The following is a 20628-nucleotide window of genomic DNA, read 5'->3' as shown; positions in this document are numbered from 1 at the left end:
CAGTGTTCGAACAACACCAATTACTGACGGTGAGAATACTTCCTTCGCTTTTTTGATATTCATTTTCTCGAATGAACTAGATTCGATGTGCTTTTTGGTCAGATACCGAACAGGTTTAATAACCTCTACTTTCTGAATTTGTATAAGGGTTGCAAAAAGCTTTACTGAAATTACTCAGTACAGTCAGTAATTTCTCGTTCAAGAAATTTGGTCCTGAAGTTTTCCAGAATTCGACACTAATCGAAGCTTAGAAACAATTCCGTTTTCATCTAACGGATGTATAATCTCCGGTTGTTATGAACCCTCGTCGAAATATCTCATCGTTGTTTTTTCATAGTTGTCAGAAACAATTCTACTTACAACAAAACGCGTTCCTTTACTTCAGGAATCATATGCGGTGATCGGACATAATCCCTCTAAGGTTTTTCCTTCAGATGGGACAAAAGCGCTCCTACAGAAAATTCTTGTACGACATAATCCCCGGAACAGGATTTTTCTTTTATTTTAGATACATAATTTTTGTTGTCAGAATATATTGAACGAAATCTACTTTTATTTTTACTTTTAGAAGCTAGTTGTACGCAAAGTGAAAGGTGTGTAGGGGGAAATTAAGTTTATTTGTAGAAACAGTAAGGTGTTTGGGAACAATTAAATGTTTATTTCAGTTGCTCAGCTCCTGATTGGCTATTTAGAACCTATGAGAGATGGTAGGGTCGTAGTCTTACTATTTTGAAGAATTTAAAAATCTGTTGTCAAAGTGTTTTCACCTCATGTAAAGATTTTTTGAACACAATGTTTCGCTGTAATTTGTGGTTTCTAAAACGTGGGTGCAAGCTAATAGTTTATTATTAAAGGAGAGTGGAGAAAAAGAATCAGGAGAGATATCGCGAATTATTTAGTGAATTTTGAATTACTGTTCTCGACAAAGCCTGGAGGTGTTTCCTTCGTTACATGTTATGGACTTTGAAATTGCTGCAATAAACGCTGTTGTTGAAGTGTTTGGCGAAAGCATACGGATTCGGAGGTGTTTTCCTCTTTACGACAATCTACTTAGCGCATGTGCAAGAGTTAGGATTGGTGACTCATAAAAAGGATCCGGAATTTAGGATGTTTGTTGGGAAATTCGATGCCCTTGGATTTCTGCCAGAGGATGATGTTGGAATTTGAATGTAACACCTAATCGAAACTTTCGCAGAAGAGGGACAAGAGCTTTTACAATATTTTGATGTAACGTAGATAACTGGATCATTCTGCCACATCCCAGCAGATAATACTATCTTACTGCAGAGGATACCTTCAAAGTTCTCTACATATATATGAAATGTGTACGATGCCTCTCCAATGATAAAAATCCGAAGTAGATCTCAACCTAACTGCAATTTTTATCCTCCAATGAAAAATAATTTCTACCGAAACGAAATGGTCAATGGAGTTGTTCTTGACTAAAATAACTCAATTTTATTGACAAAAAGTTTAAAATAAGAACGTTACATACAATTTCATTAGACCACTTCTCATATTTAACATCTGCCAAAATATTAAGCTAGTACAGTCAATCCTAAAGATTTAGCAATAACTTTTTTTAAAAAAAAGTTCTTGCAATTTTTTATTCTAAACTTATCTTAATATATATATATATATATATATATATATATATATATATATATATATATATATATATATATACGGGTGGTCCGAAAGTCCCGAATTATACTAATGTGTATTGTAACAAACGTATATGGGTGTCAATAGACATGAAGACCGTAATGATATTTACGCCAATTTGGTATCTGAAACCAACCGAGATATGAACAATAGTAAAATTTGATATACTTCTTGAAATGTCTTATTTTTTATTTAGTTTGATTCAATAACATTACAACAGCACTATCTGGTAAGTGCAATTAGAGAGAGTTCTCGGAAACAGATAATTTTAAGAAGTGTTTTTTACAAATATCCTACTGGTTCTTTAAATGTAAGTTGCTATAAACACCATTGCGATCTCCACATTCATTAGAAACTATCTATAGAATTGAACAAGGTAGTTATATAAGCCACTTTTAAAGTAAATGCTTTTGAAGAGTCTAATTTTCAATCTTCTGTAACTATGTTCACATTCATTCAAAATTCGTTATATCGTGCTTATAGGATTAGCTACTAAATTACTTTAGATATTCATTCTCCCGTCTGTTTTATTTTCATTATTACTGCAGTACAAATCACCAGAATTTCGATGTTTGTGATCCAATAGTGTCCTTAATTTGAGAGAATGTAACGTATGGTATTATATTTTCCTCCCCAATGTAATTTGAAATTTACAAGAAGTTGACGTAGTGCTATTTGCAAAAAATTGAGTTGGCAACACCTACTTTTTGATATCACATGATATGCCAAACAATGTACCCTGGTGATATTTGCATGGTACAAAATTGACACGTCTCTTATTTATTAGTTTAAAAGTTAGATAAATACGAGTGACTTGGATGAATATAATGCCAAGCATCACTTGGGTGAAATTGAGTTATTAGGTAGATTAGCTTGAAGTTGACCCAAATAACGAGTAATTAGTTTTACTTTTTGAATGTACCTCCACGTGGGAAAGGAAGCTTATTTCGTATATGTCATATCACAAAATTGAATGGGAAAGTTGAGTGCTGTTTTATATTTATACGTATTTGTTGTTTTAGTTGTTGAGCACAGAATTTCTCGAAGGGGGATATTCTTTTTATATTATATATATATATATATATTATTGCGTTGTTGAATAAAATGCTATGGTGATCTTGATCTGTAAAACATAGGAACCGTGGCGTTTGTTTGCTGCAGAAATATCTGAACGTAAATAAACACGTAAAGAATTAGTTTAGTTGATTTGAAGCAGAAATATCTGAACGTAAATAAACACGTAAAGAATGAGTTTAGTTGATTTGAAGTTTAACGTTCGTTTTAGCAGCGAGGCTATTTGAAACGGGATCTACTGATTAATGTGGAATCCGAACCACACGAGCTCCCGCCGGGAATTGAACCTGGGCCTCCTACGCCAAAGGTGCGCACGCTACCCGCTTCGCCATGAAGATCACGTAAGGAATGGTAGATACAATTATCGTAATGAGGTCTCTAATAATTGGAATAACAAAATTATTGTTAGCGTTCCTGTCATGTTTTAGTGCTTTTTTGTTTGCATTGTAAAATGTCTGTATCACTTTGGAAAGAACTAATGCGTATTTGTTTTTTCAATGGAAGTTGAAGTCGTCTTAAGTTGGATATTATTAATTGGTCATAAGATTTTTTTCATTAAATAGTTTACATTTCTCATTCTATGACAAACTGTTTACAAAAATCTGCATTTATTTAGCATCACAAATGTGAATTTTATACCTGGGATAGTTGTTTTAGGCTTTATGTTAAATATAACAGAACAAAAAAGGTGTACTAGATTGTGGATCTAACGTTCTGTCAGTAGTATGGCTTTATGAAGCCTACTACCGTAATAATGCAAATAAAAACATGCTATCACCAAATGAGTTGAGATATTAATTTGGAGAATATAACACACATTGTTATGGGTAAATGGATTACTGGCAGTAGGAGTGAGTATATTACAGATCCTACGACGGCATTGCCTCTCATCTAACGTAATTTAGGCATTAAAATAAATTTGTACCTCCCGAAATATTGAAGTTCAGTGGCCACCGCGCGTTTGTGATCCTTTGAGCTTTATGTTAAGGTCCAGGTTATGGTTCCTTGTGTTTCGATTAACCCTCTATTTATTTCTGAATTATTAAACTTTAACATCCCTGTGAGTGTGGATATGACTATTTAAATTTCCTTTATGACGAAACTTGGCGCCACAAACCTGACAACTATGAGGCTTTTCTCCAGTATGTATTAAAAAATGTACCTGCAGAGATCGTTTTGTAGAGAAGTGTTTACCACATTCGTGACAGCGAAGGGATTTTTCGTTTGTGTGGCTTAAACTATGGATCTTTATTTGTGACTTTTGAGTGAACCCCTTACCACACACTTCGCAAAAATGATACTTTTTATCAGCGTGAGTAAGCAGATGCGTTTCTAAGTGATGTCTCCGAATGAATCCTTTGCCACATTTGTGACAAAAATGAGTCTTTTTCCGTGTATGAGTTAGCATATGAATGTTCAAACTTGACTTTTGAGTGAAGCTATTCCCGCACACTTCGCATTTATGAGGCTTTTCACCTGTATGAGAAATCATGTGGAAATCCAAACTTACCTTTTGACTATAACCCTTACCGCACATTTCACAAGAATATGGTTTCTCAGCCATATGTGTGTACAAGTGCTTTCCCAATTCAGATTTGCTACCGAATCCCTTACCACAATTTTCACAGTGATGAGATTTCACTTTTTTATGTCTTCGCAAGTGAGTTAGTAATTCAGATCGTCGTCTAAACTTTTTGCTACATTGTGCACATTTGTGAGGCTTTTCTTCAGTATGAGTTAAGACGTGTATTTTCAAACCTGATTTAGATGTGTACCCTTTTCCGCAATGACTGCAATAATGGAGCAATTCCTTTTTCTGCACTTTCAGGTTTGGTTTATGACTTAACTCTTTACCACAGTTAAAACAGTATTGATAGTTGTTACTAGAATGAAGAAAGTTATGAGCTTTCAAACTTGGGTTAGATTTGAAAATTTCGCAGCAGTTTTGGCAGTAATATTTCTCATCCTTATGAATGGCAGTGTGATTATTCAAATATAATTTCTTACTGAAACTTCTGTTACACTCCTTGCATACGTAACGTTTCTGCTCTGTATGTGTAAAGGAATGTGATATCATTCGTTCTTTTACAGCGAATCTTTTTCCACACTTGTCGCAAGAATAATGCTTTTCGTCACTATGTGTAAACATGTGCACTCGCAAACTTGAAGTCTGAGTGAAACCTCTCTCACACACTTTACATTTATATGGCTTTTCACCTGTATGCGTCACCATGTGTTGTTTCAAATCTGATTTAAAATTGAAGCCCTTTTTACATTCATTACAGCGATACGACCTTTCGTTGAAATGCCTGAGTAAGTGGTTTCTCAAATTTCCCTTATGACTGAACCATTTACCACAGATCTGACAATGAGTTTTCTTATATGTATGCGTGAATAAATGAGATATAAATTGAGATTTGTCACTGAAGTTTTGGCTACATTCTTTGCAGTAATGAGGCGGTATATCCGAATGAACTGAAGTACTACTTCCATGTGAGAAGAAATTAGTCGTTCTGAAAGATCAAGAAAAAACAGTTCATATTATCTTATTATATGAAGTATCTTCCGTGATTATCTCATCTAGTTTCCTTTAATGTCTACACACCTTTTTCTATATATTTTGCCGAACAATCGCGAGTTGGATATTTTGTTTAGAGAAATGCAATTTATCTCGCTATCTAAAAATATTTTTGTTAAAATAGTTAAACTTTGAAAATCTGATTATCGAAAATTCATAAATTTATATTAAATATTAGTCGTTTTGCCGCTTTCCACATGCAGAAATTGGAATGCTTTAAACACGTTCTATCATTAATTGCGCACGAAAACTACTGGCTCGCGAGAGAATGTATTAGGGCAATTGTTGGGGCTTTGTCAAAATTAAAAAATGAAATGAAATCTTTAAGTTTTACGTCCCACGCCTCTGCGGGTCAGTCTAAAGGAGACGGTGATGAGTTAAATGGTGGAATGAAGAAAGTGGGAGGAAACAAGAGAACTCCGAGAAAGCCATGAGCACGGTGTTTGTCCACCACAAAGTCCACACTGCGTGACATAGGATCGGACGATAGACCCCAAGCACCGGAGGTGAACGCTCTACCACTGAGCCACCGCCCCGATAAAAATAATAGTACTTTGTATCTAAAATCAAACTATCAATATTGGTTAAGCTGTTTCATATTTATAGTTATGGGTCTAACTTCATAAACAATCAGGGTCTAAATGATGAACCTTGAAAGACAATCATGTAAATAATTTTGATGTAATACATTACATATAGCATCGCAATTAAGTGAGATACTATACCCTACATTGCACCAAGGTCCTTAGAGAACCTCGAGTTAAGAGTACCGAACTATCATCTAAAAAGTAGATTTAATTTTCGAAGCCAACGAGTTAGTGACTGAAATTTATATACGGCGGGCATTGTTTTTCGTATCTTGCGGCAATGAATACAGTAAGAAGTGACAGATGATGAATAAATCAACAAGAGATTAACACTTGATAATCAGAAACAAAATAATCAATACCTAATAAATGCATAATTGTGTACCTTTTTCACATTACTCTATCACGATTTATTGAATTTTACAAGTTCTGCATCACAAAGTCTCACAGTGTATAAGTGCACTGCAATATAAGGCAAAAATCTATAGCGGAACCTTTTGGAGCGTATTACTACTCAGCGTAAATTAGTAGCACATATGTGGATAAGAATAGAACCATTTCCGGAAACAAAAGCCGTGGAGAAGAAACTTTAATGCTGGTGTACACAGAAGGAAGCTAAGTATATTTAGAGCTGAAGCATGGAATAAGGGAGTGCTTAACTCTGGAAGAGTGGTCTACTTTAGAGAAAAGTAAAATTGAAATTTGAGAAATAACACAATGACAAAAATTTACCGGATCATATGAAAATACATCTAATTACTATGAATCGCGTATACAGTACATGTTACACAATCTTTTATATTAGGAATATTACAGACTGACTAATAAGTAACGATAACAATCTTTATGGTTCTTTGAAATACAATGTAGCTAATATTATATGCCAATGTGTCTTCAAAGCACAAAAGAATGTACTGGAAAATAAGGTGCGATTTTCATTTTCCAATGAAAACCCAACAGCTGTATAGAAAATTGACATCGAATAATCAATGTAGCTGTTCATTCTGAAGAAAAAAATACCATAATTATCAGGCTGAGTGAACGCGTTCGAAAATTATTCCAAGTTGAATTTAACATTAGATTATATGACCAGAAGTACTTCTTTTTCGATTTTAAAAGAACGGCAAGAGATAGAAACGAAGTTCTTAGAAAGTTTCCAAGAGATGAAATTAAGGCACCCCCAATGGCACTAGAGCAGGTTTTCGGAAAGTTCCAGAACATTGCTTAAATCGGTTCATAATTTGCTCCAAAACCAATTCCAACATTAATGGGAAAGTCAGGTAAGACCTTTGATGAAGCATTTGCTTAAAACGTACAGCTGAAAAAATATTGTAAAGTAAAAACAATTTAGGAGGGAAAGTAAACAATTAAGTTAACAAATATTTAGGGAGGTACTGAGTCCGAGACTGATCTCGATCTCGTCTCGGACTCGGCACCATACTTAATTATAGGCCTTATATTTGGAGAATTACATATAGTGTAGACAGACTCAAACTATCGCTTAATATGATGTCCTTATTCCGTAAAAAATACGAAAATTCGATTTAGGGTCCGTTCAAGAATTTTTTGTGCTCTAATCCAAAAACTAATTATTTGCCAAGATCGCAATCTTTCGGTCTAAATTTTTTTTTGGAAGGGGGGACATTGCTAATACACTTGGTCAAGATCACATTTTTTGTTTTTTATCATTCCTAAAATTATTTTTTCTTTCAAACTAGTTCAGCAAATTCGATCCCGATTTAAGCAATGTTCTGCAACTTCCGCAAAGCAGCTCTAGTTTCATTAAATGTTCCTTGATTATGTCTTCTGAAAACCTCCCAAGAACTGCGCTTTTATCTCTTACCGTTCTTTTAAAATCGAAAAAAATACTTCTGGCCGTATACTCTAATGTTAAATACAACATGGAATAATTTTCGAAAGCGTTGCCTCAACTTGATAATTAAGGTATGTTTTTCTTCAGTACAAAAACTACTGTCGTGGCTAAAATTTCGATCCACCTTTTTGCGGTGTTTTTGCAAACACCCTGTACATCTACAAGTTCTCAACTACGTCGTACTTATGCCTCTGGCGAGACTTGTACTTGTAATGATTTGTTTGTTAATTCCTGGATCTCTTTGGCCTTGTTTAGTTAATTACGTGAACTGTGATATGTTTTGGCGAACTCTGTGTGATGCTGCAGCTACCATGTCCATATCCTACAAGTGGACTTCTATTTCCGTTTGGCCTGTAAGTACTGAATCCCCTCTGGTCCACTCACAGAGCCGTTTTCCTTTGTCAACTGTCCCCCTAAGCATTATTGAATTATTTCGCAAATTTAGAGATTTATCTCCGCACCGATCCTTTGTGTGCATTTAACAATCTTCACTATGTCGAATTTGATTTCTACAAGAATGTCACACCTACATCTACATTAATCGGTCTTTGGAAACCTGTGAACTTTGATCTTATTTTGGGACTTACAAGTAGTTCTTGGACACTTCTGTAATTACGGTCTGTAAAATAACTGAACTCTTTAATAAACCTTTATGCAACACATTCGCTCTGTTATTATTATGTTCATTGCTCAGTCAGACCGGTATTTAAATCCCAAACCTCACCGTAAGTACGTAGTAGGTAACGCCTTTACCTTGTATTACACGCTGCGAATTAAGTGTTAAGCCACCTTCTGGTGGGCTGCCATGAGAGTTGCTTCTGCCAGCTGTCTATTGTTTTAGAGTCCTCTTGACTTCCGGGGATATCTTTCATTATCGAGAGACATTACCTGCGTAAGTTACGCCGTTATTCTGTCTCGACTAAGATGCATGCAGTTAACGTCTCCTCCGCATCCACTTACAGGTTATAACTAAACATCCTTTTAGCAAATCCGCTCGAGCTACTAATAATCACTGCCAGTCTTCTTTAAGAACCGACTGCAAGTGTATGAGTAAATTCCCTCTACGATAATGAAATGTGTGGTATCAGTGAATAGTTTAGGAGGGCTTTGGTAGAAAAGTGCCTTTTAACGTAGATCATGTGTTTTCTAATAGTGACTTCCATCTTAACGCTATCGTCACCCTATACTTGCGTTTATCAATCTTGTTGTGATCAAAATTTATGTAAATGATTAAGGGGAGTCGCTTCTTCAATTGGCCTATTATTTCATGTGTAACTGAATAATTGTTTAGCTCGGTACGGTAAGAGAATGGTACGGTTTAGCTCGGTACGGTAATAAAAGAACGGTAAGAGATAAAAGCGCGGTTCTTAGGAGGTTTTCAGAAGACAATATCAAGGAACATTTAATGGTACTAGAGCTGCTTTGCGGAAGTTGCAGAATATTGCTTAGTTCGGGATCGAATTTGCTGAACTAGTTTGAAAGAAATATAATTTTAGGAATGATAAAAAATAAAAGATTGTGATCTTGACCAAGTGTGTTAGCAATGTTCCCCCCAAAAAAATTTAGACCAAAAGATTGCGATCTTGGCAAATAATTAGTTTTTGGATTAGGGCACAGAAAATTATTCAGCTTTCAGCTAAAAATTTAATTAATTACATTGATAATGTTCTTTTGTAAAATTGTTTTATCGTTTAATTACCGTACATTCTCAATTGCTCATTTGCTAGAATCCTCTCTTATGGTGACGGCGCACTCATACATTGTTGTTTCATCCACCCCTTTTGATGTAACTAGTAATAGCAAGATGTGTTTGAAATCCCTTTGTTGTACGAGAGCTGTGTGGTGTCTCCTATTCCCATCCAAGTGGCCCACTTATTTCTATTAATTTATTATGTGTTTAATTTACTATAAATGTGTAGAATGTGATAATATGGCGGGCAAGTAATTCCTAATTGTTCATTTTCGTCATCTCGTATTATGACTTCCGCCTGGGTTCGATGCTTTATTGCGCCACTCTCAGATTGATTGATTGAACTATTGTTTAGTCCTTAGCCTCTACCCTTAGAATCATAAATCACACCGTTCTTTGTTCAGGTCCAATGTTATTGGTGTGACAGCTAGATAAATCACCTAAATCATTTTTATTCTGTTGGCCATATTTGTATTGCCTATGAATCTCGTAGGCAATTGTGAGATTGAGGAAGCGACTATTCGACGAGCTTTTACCTTCAACGCAAGAGATAGAAGTAGTGCTCTTAATATCAAACATTAAAAATTCCTACCGGTGTCTTCGCGTCGGGCCCAGCCACCTGAGGGCCTGGGCGTACGCTACACTACGTTGCTTAGTCGATGTTATTTTTCTGTATAGCTGTGGGGATTTCAATGGTAAATGGAAATGGCTTTTTTGTTAAGAAGAAAATACATAAAAGTTTTCTAACTTGGCTAACCAACTTCTTGATACCAAACTGTTATTGAATGATAGTTCTAACTGTAATTATTAGAACTGGACAGTAGAAATGTTTTGGCAGTTACGAAATATTTACACCAATGCACTCATCATTTTCTGTTATCACCTCATCCTGTTCCGCCTAATTTTCAATTGTAAAAGGATTGTTAAAAGAATGTGATATATACATTCGAGATTTTAGAATATTAATTCAATGACCGATAAGCATTTTATTAATGATTAGGTAAATTGTCTTCTGGAAGAAAATAACGATGGATATTGCGTACCGAAATATCTACACGAAATGCTGAAGTTTCAAGTTTCGGCGCTATAAAGGTAACCAAGAAAGTTATGTCGTTTTTCACCCACTACCTTCGAACATCGACATGTCACCTAAGACGTACCTCAAAGATGAAAAATGATCACCATCGGCATCGACCACCTTCTGCAACGATCTAAAAGGCAACGGATTCCATCGCAGTTGAACTTGGTGGACCGTGAAGCAAAGAATTTATCAAGTGCATTTTGCACCTCTACTTGGGATTTCAATTGGCGTCCTCTAAGGTAATTGTACAAGAAATGGAACAGCTGATAATCGAACGGTACAATGTACGGGAGTATGGCGGATGCAATAATGCTTCCGATCCATGGCGTAGGATGATGTCCCGGGTCATCCTAGCCACGTGGGATTTAGCCTTGTTCTGTATCAGAAGGATCCCTTTGAGGTTCAGAATTTCATAGCTCCAGAGTTTTGAGTTTTCCTGAACACGGTTCAACTGCTGACAGCACACAACTACATTGATGCTCAGACCAGCTGGTAGCCGTTCTTGATGCACGATGCCGTGACCAGTCCACTAAATACACAGGAGAACGTTCTTTTGGTGCAGTCTGGTTTTGGTTGTTTTGGAACCGGTTCATAGGATGCTAACCAATGATTACGGCGCCATGGAGTTTCGCAAAGGACCCACTTATCATCACATGTCTACACCCTGTCCAGAAATGGCTACTTCCTCAGACCAAACAGCAAAGAAAGACAGGTATCACCTTGTTTTGCCTTCTGGCCTAGAGTGAAATTATGTAGGACCCACCCACCCAACTTATAGTACTTCCCAAGTTGATGGAGGTGCTGCCGAATAGTTCCTCCACTCACACTGAGCTGCAGTCCCAGTTCCTCACGTCTGATTACTATTCGCCTTAATTGCTGCCTAAAGATCTTCTGTTGTACATGTGTTGGTCTTCCGACAAGTGGTGCGTCTTCAAGTGTTTCTTCACCGTCCTTAACTCGTTGAACCGCTGCTCCATTGTCCGCGGGTCACCACATCCCACTGCAGCGCGTTTGATGCTAGTTTGAATCGTACATCATACAGGAACTTATGACGCTCTGTGGATGTCCCATATTCACTCTGTCCTTACGCAAGTTCAGGGTGTAACTTAACTGCCCGGTAGTGTGTTGAATATACCTACAGCAACAACTGACCTTCGCCTTACCTTCATTCGCACTGAAGTCACGATGTGAGGGCCAATTGAACAGACCTGCACAAAAAGCGATACAACTTTCTTGGGTACCTTTATATAACGATTTGAAGAACGTTAAGTAAAATGTAGCCATCAGATATTAAACATAATATCCTACACTAAAATACGCAAGCACCAAGGTTAACAATAGACTAGTGCAGTTCAATAGTAAGGTAAATCTTTAAACTTATAAGCATTTGCGTATCATGGTAAATGCTGGACCTCCAAACAGTATGGTTTGATTTACTTCCTCAGGGAAAATAATATCGGAATGAAAGCGCAAAATGTGCAATTAAATGGCGCTTCGATTTTCACATTTGCTTTCCTCAAAAGTGGAAACCTACTAAGCTATTGATATCTATATCTATCTATATAATATGGTTTACTTCAGTTTGAAAGAACTATTATAGTGTTAGTGTTACCCCAAATTTTAATCAGTAAAGTTTAAAATAGTCTAAAAGATAATTAGTAGAATAACGTATATGCATATAATGTGGCTAGTAGAAAAACTAGACTACATTGCTTTCGTTGCCTTTTGTATTTCAGATTTGCTGAAATCATCTAATGACAATCACTCTAAAGATATGAATTTGAAGTTTGTGCTGGAGTTTATATTCGATTACTATTTAGTGAATAACATCATTTTCCATCCAAAGTTGGATTTGAAGTATATGAGTGGTCCTTACTTTACAATTTCCGAGCATTTTTGTATCTCAAGCACTAAAATAATTTCATATTAAACTAAAGTAACCCATCAGAAAAATTAGTTCAGTTGAATATTATTAAATGGTATCCCAAACTTCAAGTTTCCAATGTATTTTCAAATATAATACAAGGCAAGGTTACTTTATAAGTTTTACGGATGTGAGCATTATATTTTGGATCGGGATAATCAAGATGAACTGTTTCAATTCCTGTAGAGCACCATTACGGTCGCATCTTCAAGTTCACCATCTTATATTCAGAACCAAATATTTAACAGCAAAAGGCCATGATATATATTGTTGTGGGGTAGCTAGGTACCATAAATATACATCTGACGTTATTTCTAAGTTGCATATAATTATTAAATAATTATTAACTTATTAAAATATGTTTATTAACTCAATTGTATTTCCAAACTTACAAGATACTTTTGTCTCAAAAATTCCTCATTCATTATACTTTAAACGCATAGAAAACTTCAGGTTGCTTGTGGCAAAATTTATTATTATTAAATTCAGGTAATATTTCTCATGTGTTAATTTGATCTAATACGAAATTATTTTAGGAAGCAAGACTCAAAAAACACTCGAAAATTGCAAAATCAGGGTCACCGAAAAAAATATATTTACAAACTATTTAACTTTGTTTTAATTTCAGATTCTGATTCTAGATATCTAACACTTCCGTGAGTTTTAAACGTACTAGATATGTATAATTATTTATTAAGAATTTGTATCGTGTAATTTCTCTGCCGCCTTTGTCTTTACTGACACAAAATAGGTAAAATGAATTTTGAATCGTATTTGAAGTTACAATTTAAAAAGGAAATAAATGTAATATGGGCAATTTATTTATTTGTAATATCCAACCTCTCCGGTTTCACGGATGTTTTTAGATAAGAATTTTCATTTTTGACGATTTGAATGTAAAATCATTCCATGTAGCATTGATTTATTGTATGGGAAATGGAAATTCAACACATATTCGAAGAACATAAAAATTTATTTCCCTCTTTTTGTATACATTTGATTTGATTTCTTTCCAAATTTTGCGTCCCTTTTCAGCAGCAAGAGTGTGGAGCTACAGCTGTGAGACGTAGATCTACAGCTTAAATTGGGATCTGAAACAGATAAGCTCCGCCGGGTATCGAACCGGTCTTCTACGCTTTCTTCACATCAAATAATATTTACCCTGAAAAGCACAAGCGCTTTAACGAAGAGCACAAATGTGTTTGTTGGAAAAATTTATTTTCGTATGTAAGCATGCTGTTAAAAATAGATGTGAAGTTCTTACTTGAATTTCAAATTGGAGCTGCAAGACGGACCAGAAGACCACACTTAAAATAATTTTAAAAATAGGACATGTAGTTACTTAATAATATTTTCCATAAAACAGATTGCCACACTTTTGCGATTTCTGTGAAAAAGTAACAAAGTTTTGAACATAAAGTGTCTCCTGCTTTTAGATTTTCTTTCATCCATACGCATCTGAGATTTGCCGTTTTTTCTTGAGTACTAAATGAAAACGACATGGTGAACTCTATTCCTGCTTGTGAAATTACAGAATAGAGACTACAAAATACTCCTTCAATAGTATACGTTTAATATGAGAAATTATTCAGAACTTCACTATATTTTCGTTGGTGATTGATGGGAAAAACAAACAGCGACAACGGCATTAATATTGCGCAAAAGAACTTCCGAGTGTGCTGCTTTATCTATGAAATTCGTTTTCTACAATAACACTGTTTTTCGCAGAGAATTTGCATTTCATCCCCCAGGAGGATCATACATGGATTAATCACATTTTATTATCTTTTCCAGGACGAAGTGGAAGCGTGCGAATATATTTGGCTACATAAACGTGAAAATCAGAATAGCACTAAATATTAATAGATCTCATTTAGTCTTTTACTATTGGAAGTGCCTAATAACTATGCTTTTGTGTGAGTACAAAATGCTGAATTTTCATCGACGTTTCTGGAAAATGAGGCCGTTCAGGGATACAGCTGTCTTTAGTTACTGAACATACATTATGGATGTGTGTTCAGTAAATGTTCAGTTTACCTCTTTTTATGCGTATATATTGATATCCGGAGTTCAGTTTTCTATGTTTATTGTTAATTAACTATTAGTGGTGGGCACAAAAACTGGTCTTTCGGTTTTTACAAAAACCGAAACCGGCATTTCAAAATTTTCAGAAAACATTTTCAAAACCGGTTCGGTTTGCACCGAAACTGGTTTCGGTTTTCTCCAAAACCGGTTCAGTTTATCCACGGATTGTTTGGGTTTTCTCAAAAACAGGTTCCGTTTTTCTCCAAAATCGGTTCTATTTCTCACAAGAATAGTGTTTCGTTGTTCTCCGGAAATTGATTCCGTTTCTACAGAAATAGTTTTGTGTCTCTCAAAAGTTTTCACCGAAAAGATTTTCCGTGAAAAACGAACCGGTTTTGAAAAAAAACGAAATGTCGGTTTGTTCGGATTTCGGCTTTCCTAGGAACTTCTTTCCAGTTTTTATAAAAAGCGGTTTTGCCGATCCCTATTAATTATTCTGTTATACAGATTTTTCTTCTCTGAACATCTCGGCAACCAAAGAGTATCTTACCTTATATCGGTGTTTCTTACGAGATAACGTATCAAGTGTCAAAGCGGGTTTGGACCCGAGACTATCTTAATTGTGCCCTATAGGAAACACATTTTAGGACTGTCAATGAAGTCAGTACTTTTCTTACGTAAAAATTTTATTTCAAAAGTACATTTTTTATGACACAAAGATTTAAGTTTATAATCTTGTAAAGGAAGCTGGTGATTTTAAACTGTGCATTAAAATAAAACAGTCGTGAGAAAATACGATTACAAATTAAACAATAAGGTTAGCTGACTCGGACTTCCAATGCTACTTTCCTCGAAGACTCTCGGCAAAGGACTTCATGAACTGAAAACTATACACTCACAAAAGTAATGTGGCGCATATTACATGCTCTAAGTTGATCTTTAACAAACTGAGGTAGCAAAGGGTTAAAGAAACTTCAATTACCGTTCTGCTACCAACATCCTAGAAATGGAATTTTAAACATCCAAACAAAACATATACTATGTCAAAACAGTACTAGCAACTCTCCCTAATTTCGTTAATTTGATAGCGACTATTTGCATAACAGAAAATACATTGCAGATATATTGCATGTGGATTACGGGCCACCTCACTCAGTCCAATGAACGCGATAGTGCAAGCAAAATTTAAATAATAATATACAATGTAAAATATTGCCTCGTGATTTGCTGAATAAGTTATTAGCTTATTCGATATGAAGTGTGTTAAGATAAACAGTCTCTATCCGATGATATTAGACAAGAAATTAAGCATAATGTGGGTAATGAACATGGGTAGAAAGTAGTACAGTTTTCACGTCATAGGCGTTGTAAAACGCACGAAAGCGCTTTTAAGAAAGCAATAAATCTCACGAAAGCGGAAAGCAAACATTATGGGAACAAAAAGTTTTATAGAAAGTAGACCCCATAAATGCAAGGCGTACAGATAGTAGGGAACATTTCTGCGCAAAGGAAACTCCTACTTACAGACGGAAAATGAATAGATATTGCCCATCTGTGTCTATCTCCGTTTAGCCTCCAGGGCTCCCTCCTCATATTTTCGTCACTGCAGTGTTTGGGTGCAACTTCCCGTCAAAATGGCTTTGAACCGACTGCGATAAATTGCAAATTTTGACTTGACTACGATACATCTCAGTATTTAGCGCCTTCATTTTTTGAATGCCTATCTCATTAAAATTATACCGCTTTTGATTATGCTTCATTTGATATGTTCGGCTTAATTTCATGTTTATTATCACCTACATTCGTCGTTTCATTATCATACTATCCTATGTAATTTCCTCATAGTACAGTTCTAAGAATAATCAAGTCCAAGGTAAATGAAAATTATAAGTCTCTTGATACTGAAGATCTATACAGAAAAGTTTAAGTCTACACAAAAGCATCTCGGTTTACAAGTATATTTCCTCTATATCTTAGCAGGATTATCGTTAATATCAGTAACCCAACACGAAATGGACGCTAAAAATGTATGCTAATAAATATTATATAAACGAGCCATATACACCAACGAAGAAAAATAATACAATCTTACGATATAACAAATTGCTACAATTAGTAAAACTCCAGTAAAATTATTTGTAACATTGGAGAAAATATAACTGATGATTTCTACATAGTTTGGCTATTTAATTAAATCAGCATATCACCTAATGTAGTTAAAGCTCATTCTCTTCATTACATATCAAAAATTTACTCAACATACATTATGAATGTAATCACAAGTGACCAAAGAATGAAAATACATGGTGGAAGGAAAGAAGATCAAGACCTCTGGAGGTGATTCTACACCTAAAAATAAGGAAAAAGTTGTAGTGAATATAGGTCCAACGCGGTGGCGTTTTCAAGCAGCAGTCGTGCGACGTTTCGCTGCCTCCTTCTTCTAAGTCCAATATCTACCGAACAAACAGAGATAATGACATTGGGTCAAAGGAAAGTAAAGAAAGTCACCCGACTAAAATGATGACGCAAACGAAAGGAGCTTAGCGAAATGCACAAGGGAACTCTCAAAATGAAGAATAGAATTCACCAAATGAGATGCAGTAGTGGACGTGAAAATGAATATGTACAAAAGTAAAATGACCTGGTTATTTTTAGCGTGCGTTCTGGATGATCGATTGGAAACGTTCAAATGGGGATTCCCCACCGCAGCGTCGGAGAGCAATGTATACGACAGAATACACCACGAATACGGTGCTTTGTTGGAACGATGGTACCACTTGCAAATTATTGTTTCCGACAGCGCTCAAAAGAGATAGTGACGGGATCTGGGCGGGTGTTGATTATTGCACAACTACTAACAACGTACATTCGCGAAGTGTCCCCTCAGGATTCATCTAAAATTGATTTAAATACCGCGGCGAAAAGTGTATTGTACTAATTTTAGCGGCCCATATGAGTAATTTGCATATTTATGGGTCTTCATATATACGGATTTCATACACAACTCAAACGCTTGGTCACAAAATTGCTTTTACTTTCTTTAGATGTAACTGAAAATGAATGTAGGCATATGCAAAACAAATTAGATCAAGTACTGCTCCTCAGACACGTGTTATCCACACCAGCCGCCATATTGGACTCAACTTTCGTTTCTTTCGAGCAGCAGTTTCTTACATGACATGTTCAGTAATTCTAATGACACATGTCACAAACGAATCTCATGAAACATTCTTTCCCTTTATCATGAAACCAATTTTCGCTGTTTCTAGCAAAATACGCACTGCTCCTCTTTAAATATGATGTTTGCTACACACTGTCATGCAGCAGTACGCTTTAAATATGGTAAATTATCCACAATGAGTGTACAATTTTCCGCCAGACATGATTTAGCAGACTAACACAGCAAACGTGGTAATTTTGTAAAACTTTGGAAGTCTGAACGATACACTGTGTTTGTGTCGTATCTGTAGGAATACTCTCTTGCCGCAGTTCTTTGATCTGAAAGCTTTATAGAAGCTTTTTTCGATGAAATTTCTCGTTCTCATGTCAGTTTTGTTTATGCGTAGTCTATCTCACAGATTTTTCGAAATTTTAAAACAGTAATCCCTTTTCTTGTTGCAATTGTAGTCTGTCTGACTGGTTTCTTTGTTTGCACCTCTTAATCAGAATAAATGGAACACGTGGATTTCAGGGCGAATGTGCTATTATTATTAGTAATTTAGAGACAGACAAGAAGAGAAAGAAAATAACAAAATGTTTAGTACTACGGGAACTAAAAAAACTACATATTAAATACTACGTTAAGTGCGATTATCTATGTGCACATGCAACAAGAATACATGTACTATGCAACAGCTTCGAGAGTCTTTTTGATAACTTCACATAACCAGCAGCCATGTTTGGAACTTGTATTCATTGTAGAACACCAAAACAAGTATTTGAAAAAAAAAAAAAAAAAGAAAACACATTGTAACCTCACAACAGTAAAATTATTCCTTTAAAATATTTTCTATTATAACATGAACCAACAAACGATAAAAGCTTCCAGGGGGACTTCTCGGGAACCTGTCATAATATAACGAATGAGAAAATCAACTAGAATAATTTGTTTCACTTGTTTTCGATAGAAAAATAAAACAGAACATCGACACAAAACCATAATCGTACTTCCAAGAAAATCAATTATGAACCCTGTGAAGACTATAAAATACATTTTTCCTCTGTCGCTACTTGATAGGTCAAGACGAAATTTTCAGTTTAAGTTGGACGTAAAATAGGAAATATAAATACATTTTATTGATCACCTAGTTTATAGTGTTGCCACGTAATAACTAAAAGAATTGTGAGAAGGGACTCTTTTCTAGGGAAATTTTCTTAAATATCCCTCAATTATTTTTCCATTAGACGCAGAAATGTGCTTTTCATTACGTAAACTGAAAGCCTACACTCTTACTATTCAATCGACGTATAACATATTCGAGTGTTGCACTGACGGTCGGAACATGTACACAAAGTCACACTCGTACTTCCATGAAAATCGATTATTATGAACTCTGTGAAAACTATATAATAAAAAAAAAAACATATTTCTTCTGCTACTATTCGACAGATGAAGATGAAATTTCTAGTTTAAGTGGGACATAAAATTGGGCACATAAATACATTTTATTATTTATCTACTTTGCAGTCCCGCCACGTAATAACTAAAAGAATCGTGAAACGAAATTTTCTTAAATATCCCTCAATTATTTTTCCTTTGTACGCAGAAATGTCCTGTTAATTACGTAAACTGAAAGCCTACACTTTTACAAATCGATCGACGTATAACTTGTTTCAGTGTCGCACTGACGGTCGGAACATGGTCACAAAGTCATACTCATACCTCCATGAAAATCGATTATCATCAACTATGTGAAAGCTATAAAAAAACATTTCTTCTGCTGCTGTTTGATGGATCAAGATGAAATTTCAGTTTAAGTTGGTGTTGCCATGTAATAACTAAAAGAACCGCGAGAAGGGACTTCCTTTAGGGAAATTTTCTTAAATATCCCTCAATTATTTTCCTTTGTATGCAGAAATATCCCGTTCATAACGCAAGCTGAAAGGCTACACTCTTACATATCGATCAAGGTATAACTTAATTCAGTCTTAAACTGACGGTTTGATCTACGGTCATTTAATGAGATCCCATCGATATCTGTAGATACACATGCGTGAAGAAAGGGTTAAGGGACCCAGTACCCTGGTGTTGCACTTATATGTTGACCAACCACTATTATTTGATTCTGAAGACCCTAAGAAACGTTACTAATACAGTGACGAAAATTCTCCAAAAGGGGAATTGACCCTTGACTCTTGCTCTAAAGATGACAAATCTACAAACACATTTGTTTATATGAACTGAAAACAAACTAGCATTACAAAGGTATAGAAAACAAACTACCATTACTTTTAACAAAGCTGAAACACGTAATGGAGAAATGTGCATATATCAATAAGAACAATGTCGAAGCTAATGTCACATCAGTAAAGACTGAGGTAAGTAACAAAAGTATTGCGTCAGCATGATTTGTATGTGTTACATGCCAAACATTGAAATAAATATTAATTAACATGATATTAAAAGTAGAAGGAAGACAGTTCTAAAAAAATACATTAAATTTACTCAGCAATATAAAAATATCGAAGAAACACCACTACTGGAATATAATCCTTGTCCATGCAATCCGAATTTTACTTAAGCAAATAATAACATAATTCCTTAAGGAAGAGGAAACATTCTTGCAACTTGCGTGGAAAGTGTATTTAATAAAAGGATAAAAAATGTGACCTAAACTGAAAGTGTTTCCTAGTAAGGTAATATTTTCCATATACATATACAGAGGTAGAGATACTTCACTAAATATTATTTCTATTCATACCATCTCGAAAAAATAAGTTGTTCTATACGACCATTTCTGTTTGAAACGTGCATTTACTAGCAAGTGCTGATTCGTATAGCACGCATAAAAATATTTGATTTTATTATTGTATGCTTCTTGTCATATAAACCTAAACAGTCTTTAAGTGTAAATGCCACACAACTGTGCATAGCTTTACTTCCAAAGATCTGCATAAAAAATGAATTTTTA

At 35.2% G+C, this 20628-nt stretch overlaps 1 protein-coding gene across 4 annotated transcripts in view; it reads right to left on the bottom strand.

The window, feature by feature from the left end:
* Window positions 1-1663: 1663 nt before the first annotated feature.
* Window positions 1664-20628, bottom strand: part of LOC145681057 (uncharacterized) — a 53162-nt gene continuing 34197 nt past the window's right edge. For all 4 annotated transcript variants that reach the window (XM_081752404.1, XM_081752405.1, XM_081752406.1 and 1 more), the window contains exon 4: window positions 1664-5252. In XM_081752404.1, the coding sequence (XP_081608530.1) occupies window positions 3782-5252 (1471 nt within the window). In that variant the 3' untranslated portion in view covers window positions 1664-3781. The remainder of the gene's footprint in view (window positions 5253-20628) is intronic.

The sequence above is a fragment of the Thermobia domestica genome, chromosome 3 (assembly GCF_964235325.1).
Source record: "Thermobia domestica chromosome 3, izTheDome1.hap1.1, whole genome shotgun sequence".
NCBI lineage: Eukaryota > Metazoa > Arthropoda > Insecta > Zygentoma > Lepismatidae > Thermobia > Thermobia domestica.
This window is presented reverse-complemented; position numbering and strand designations above follow the sequence as displayed.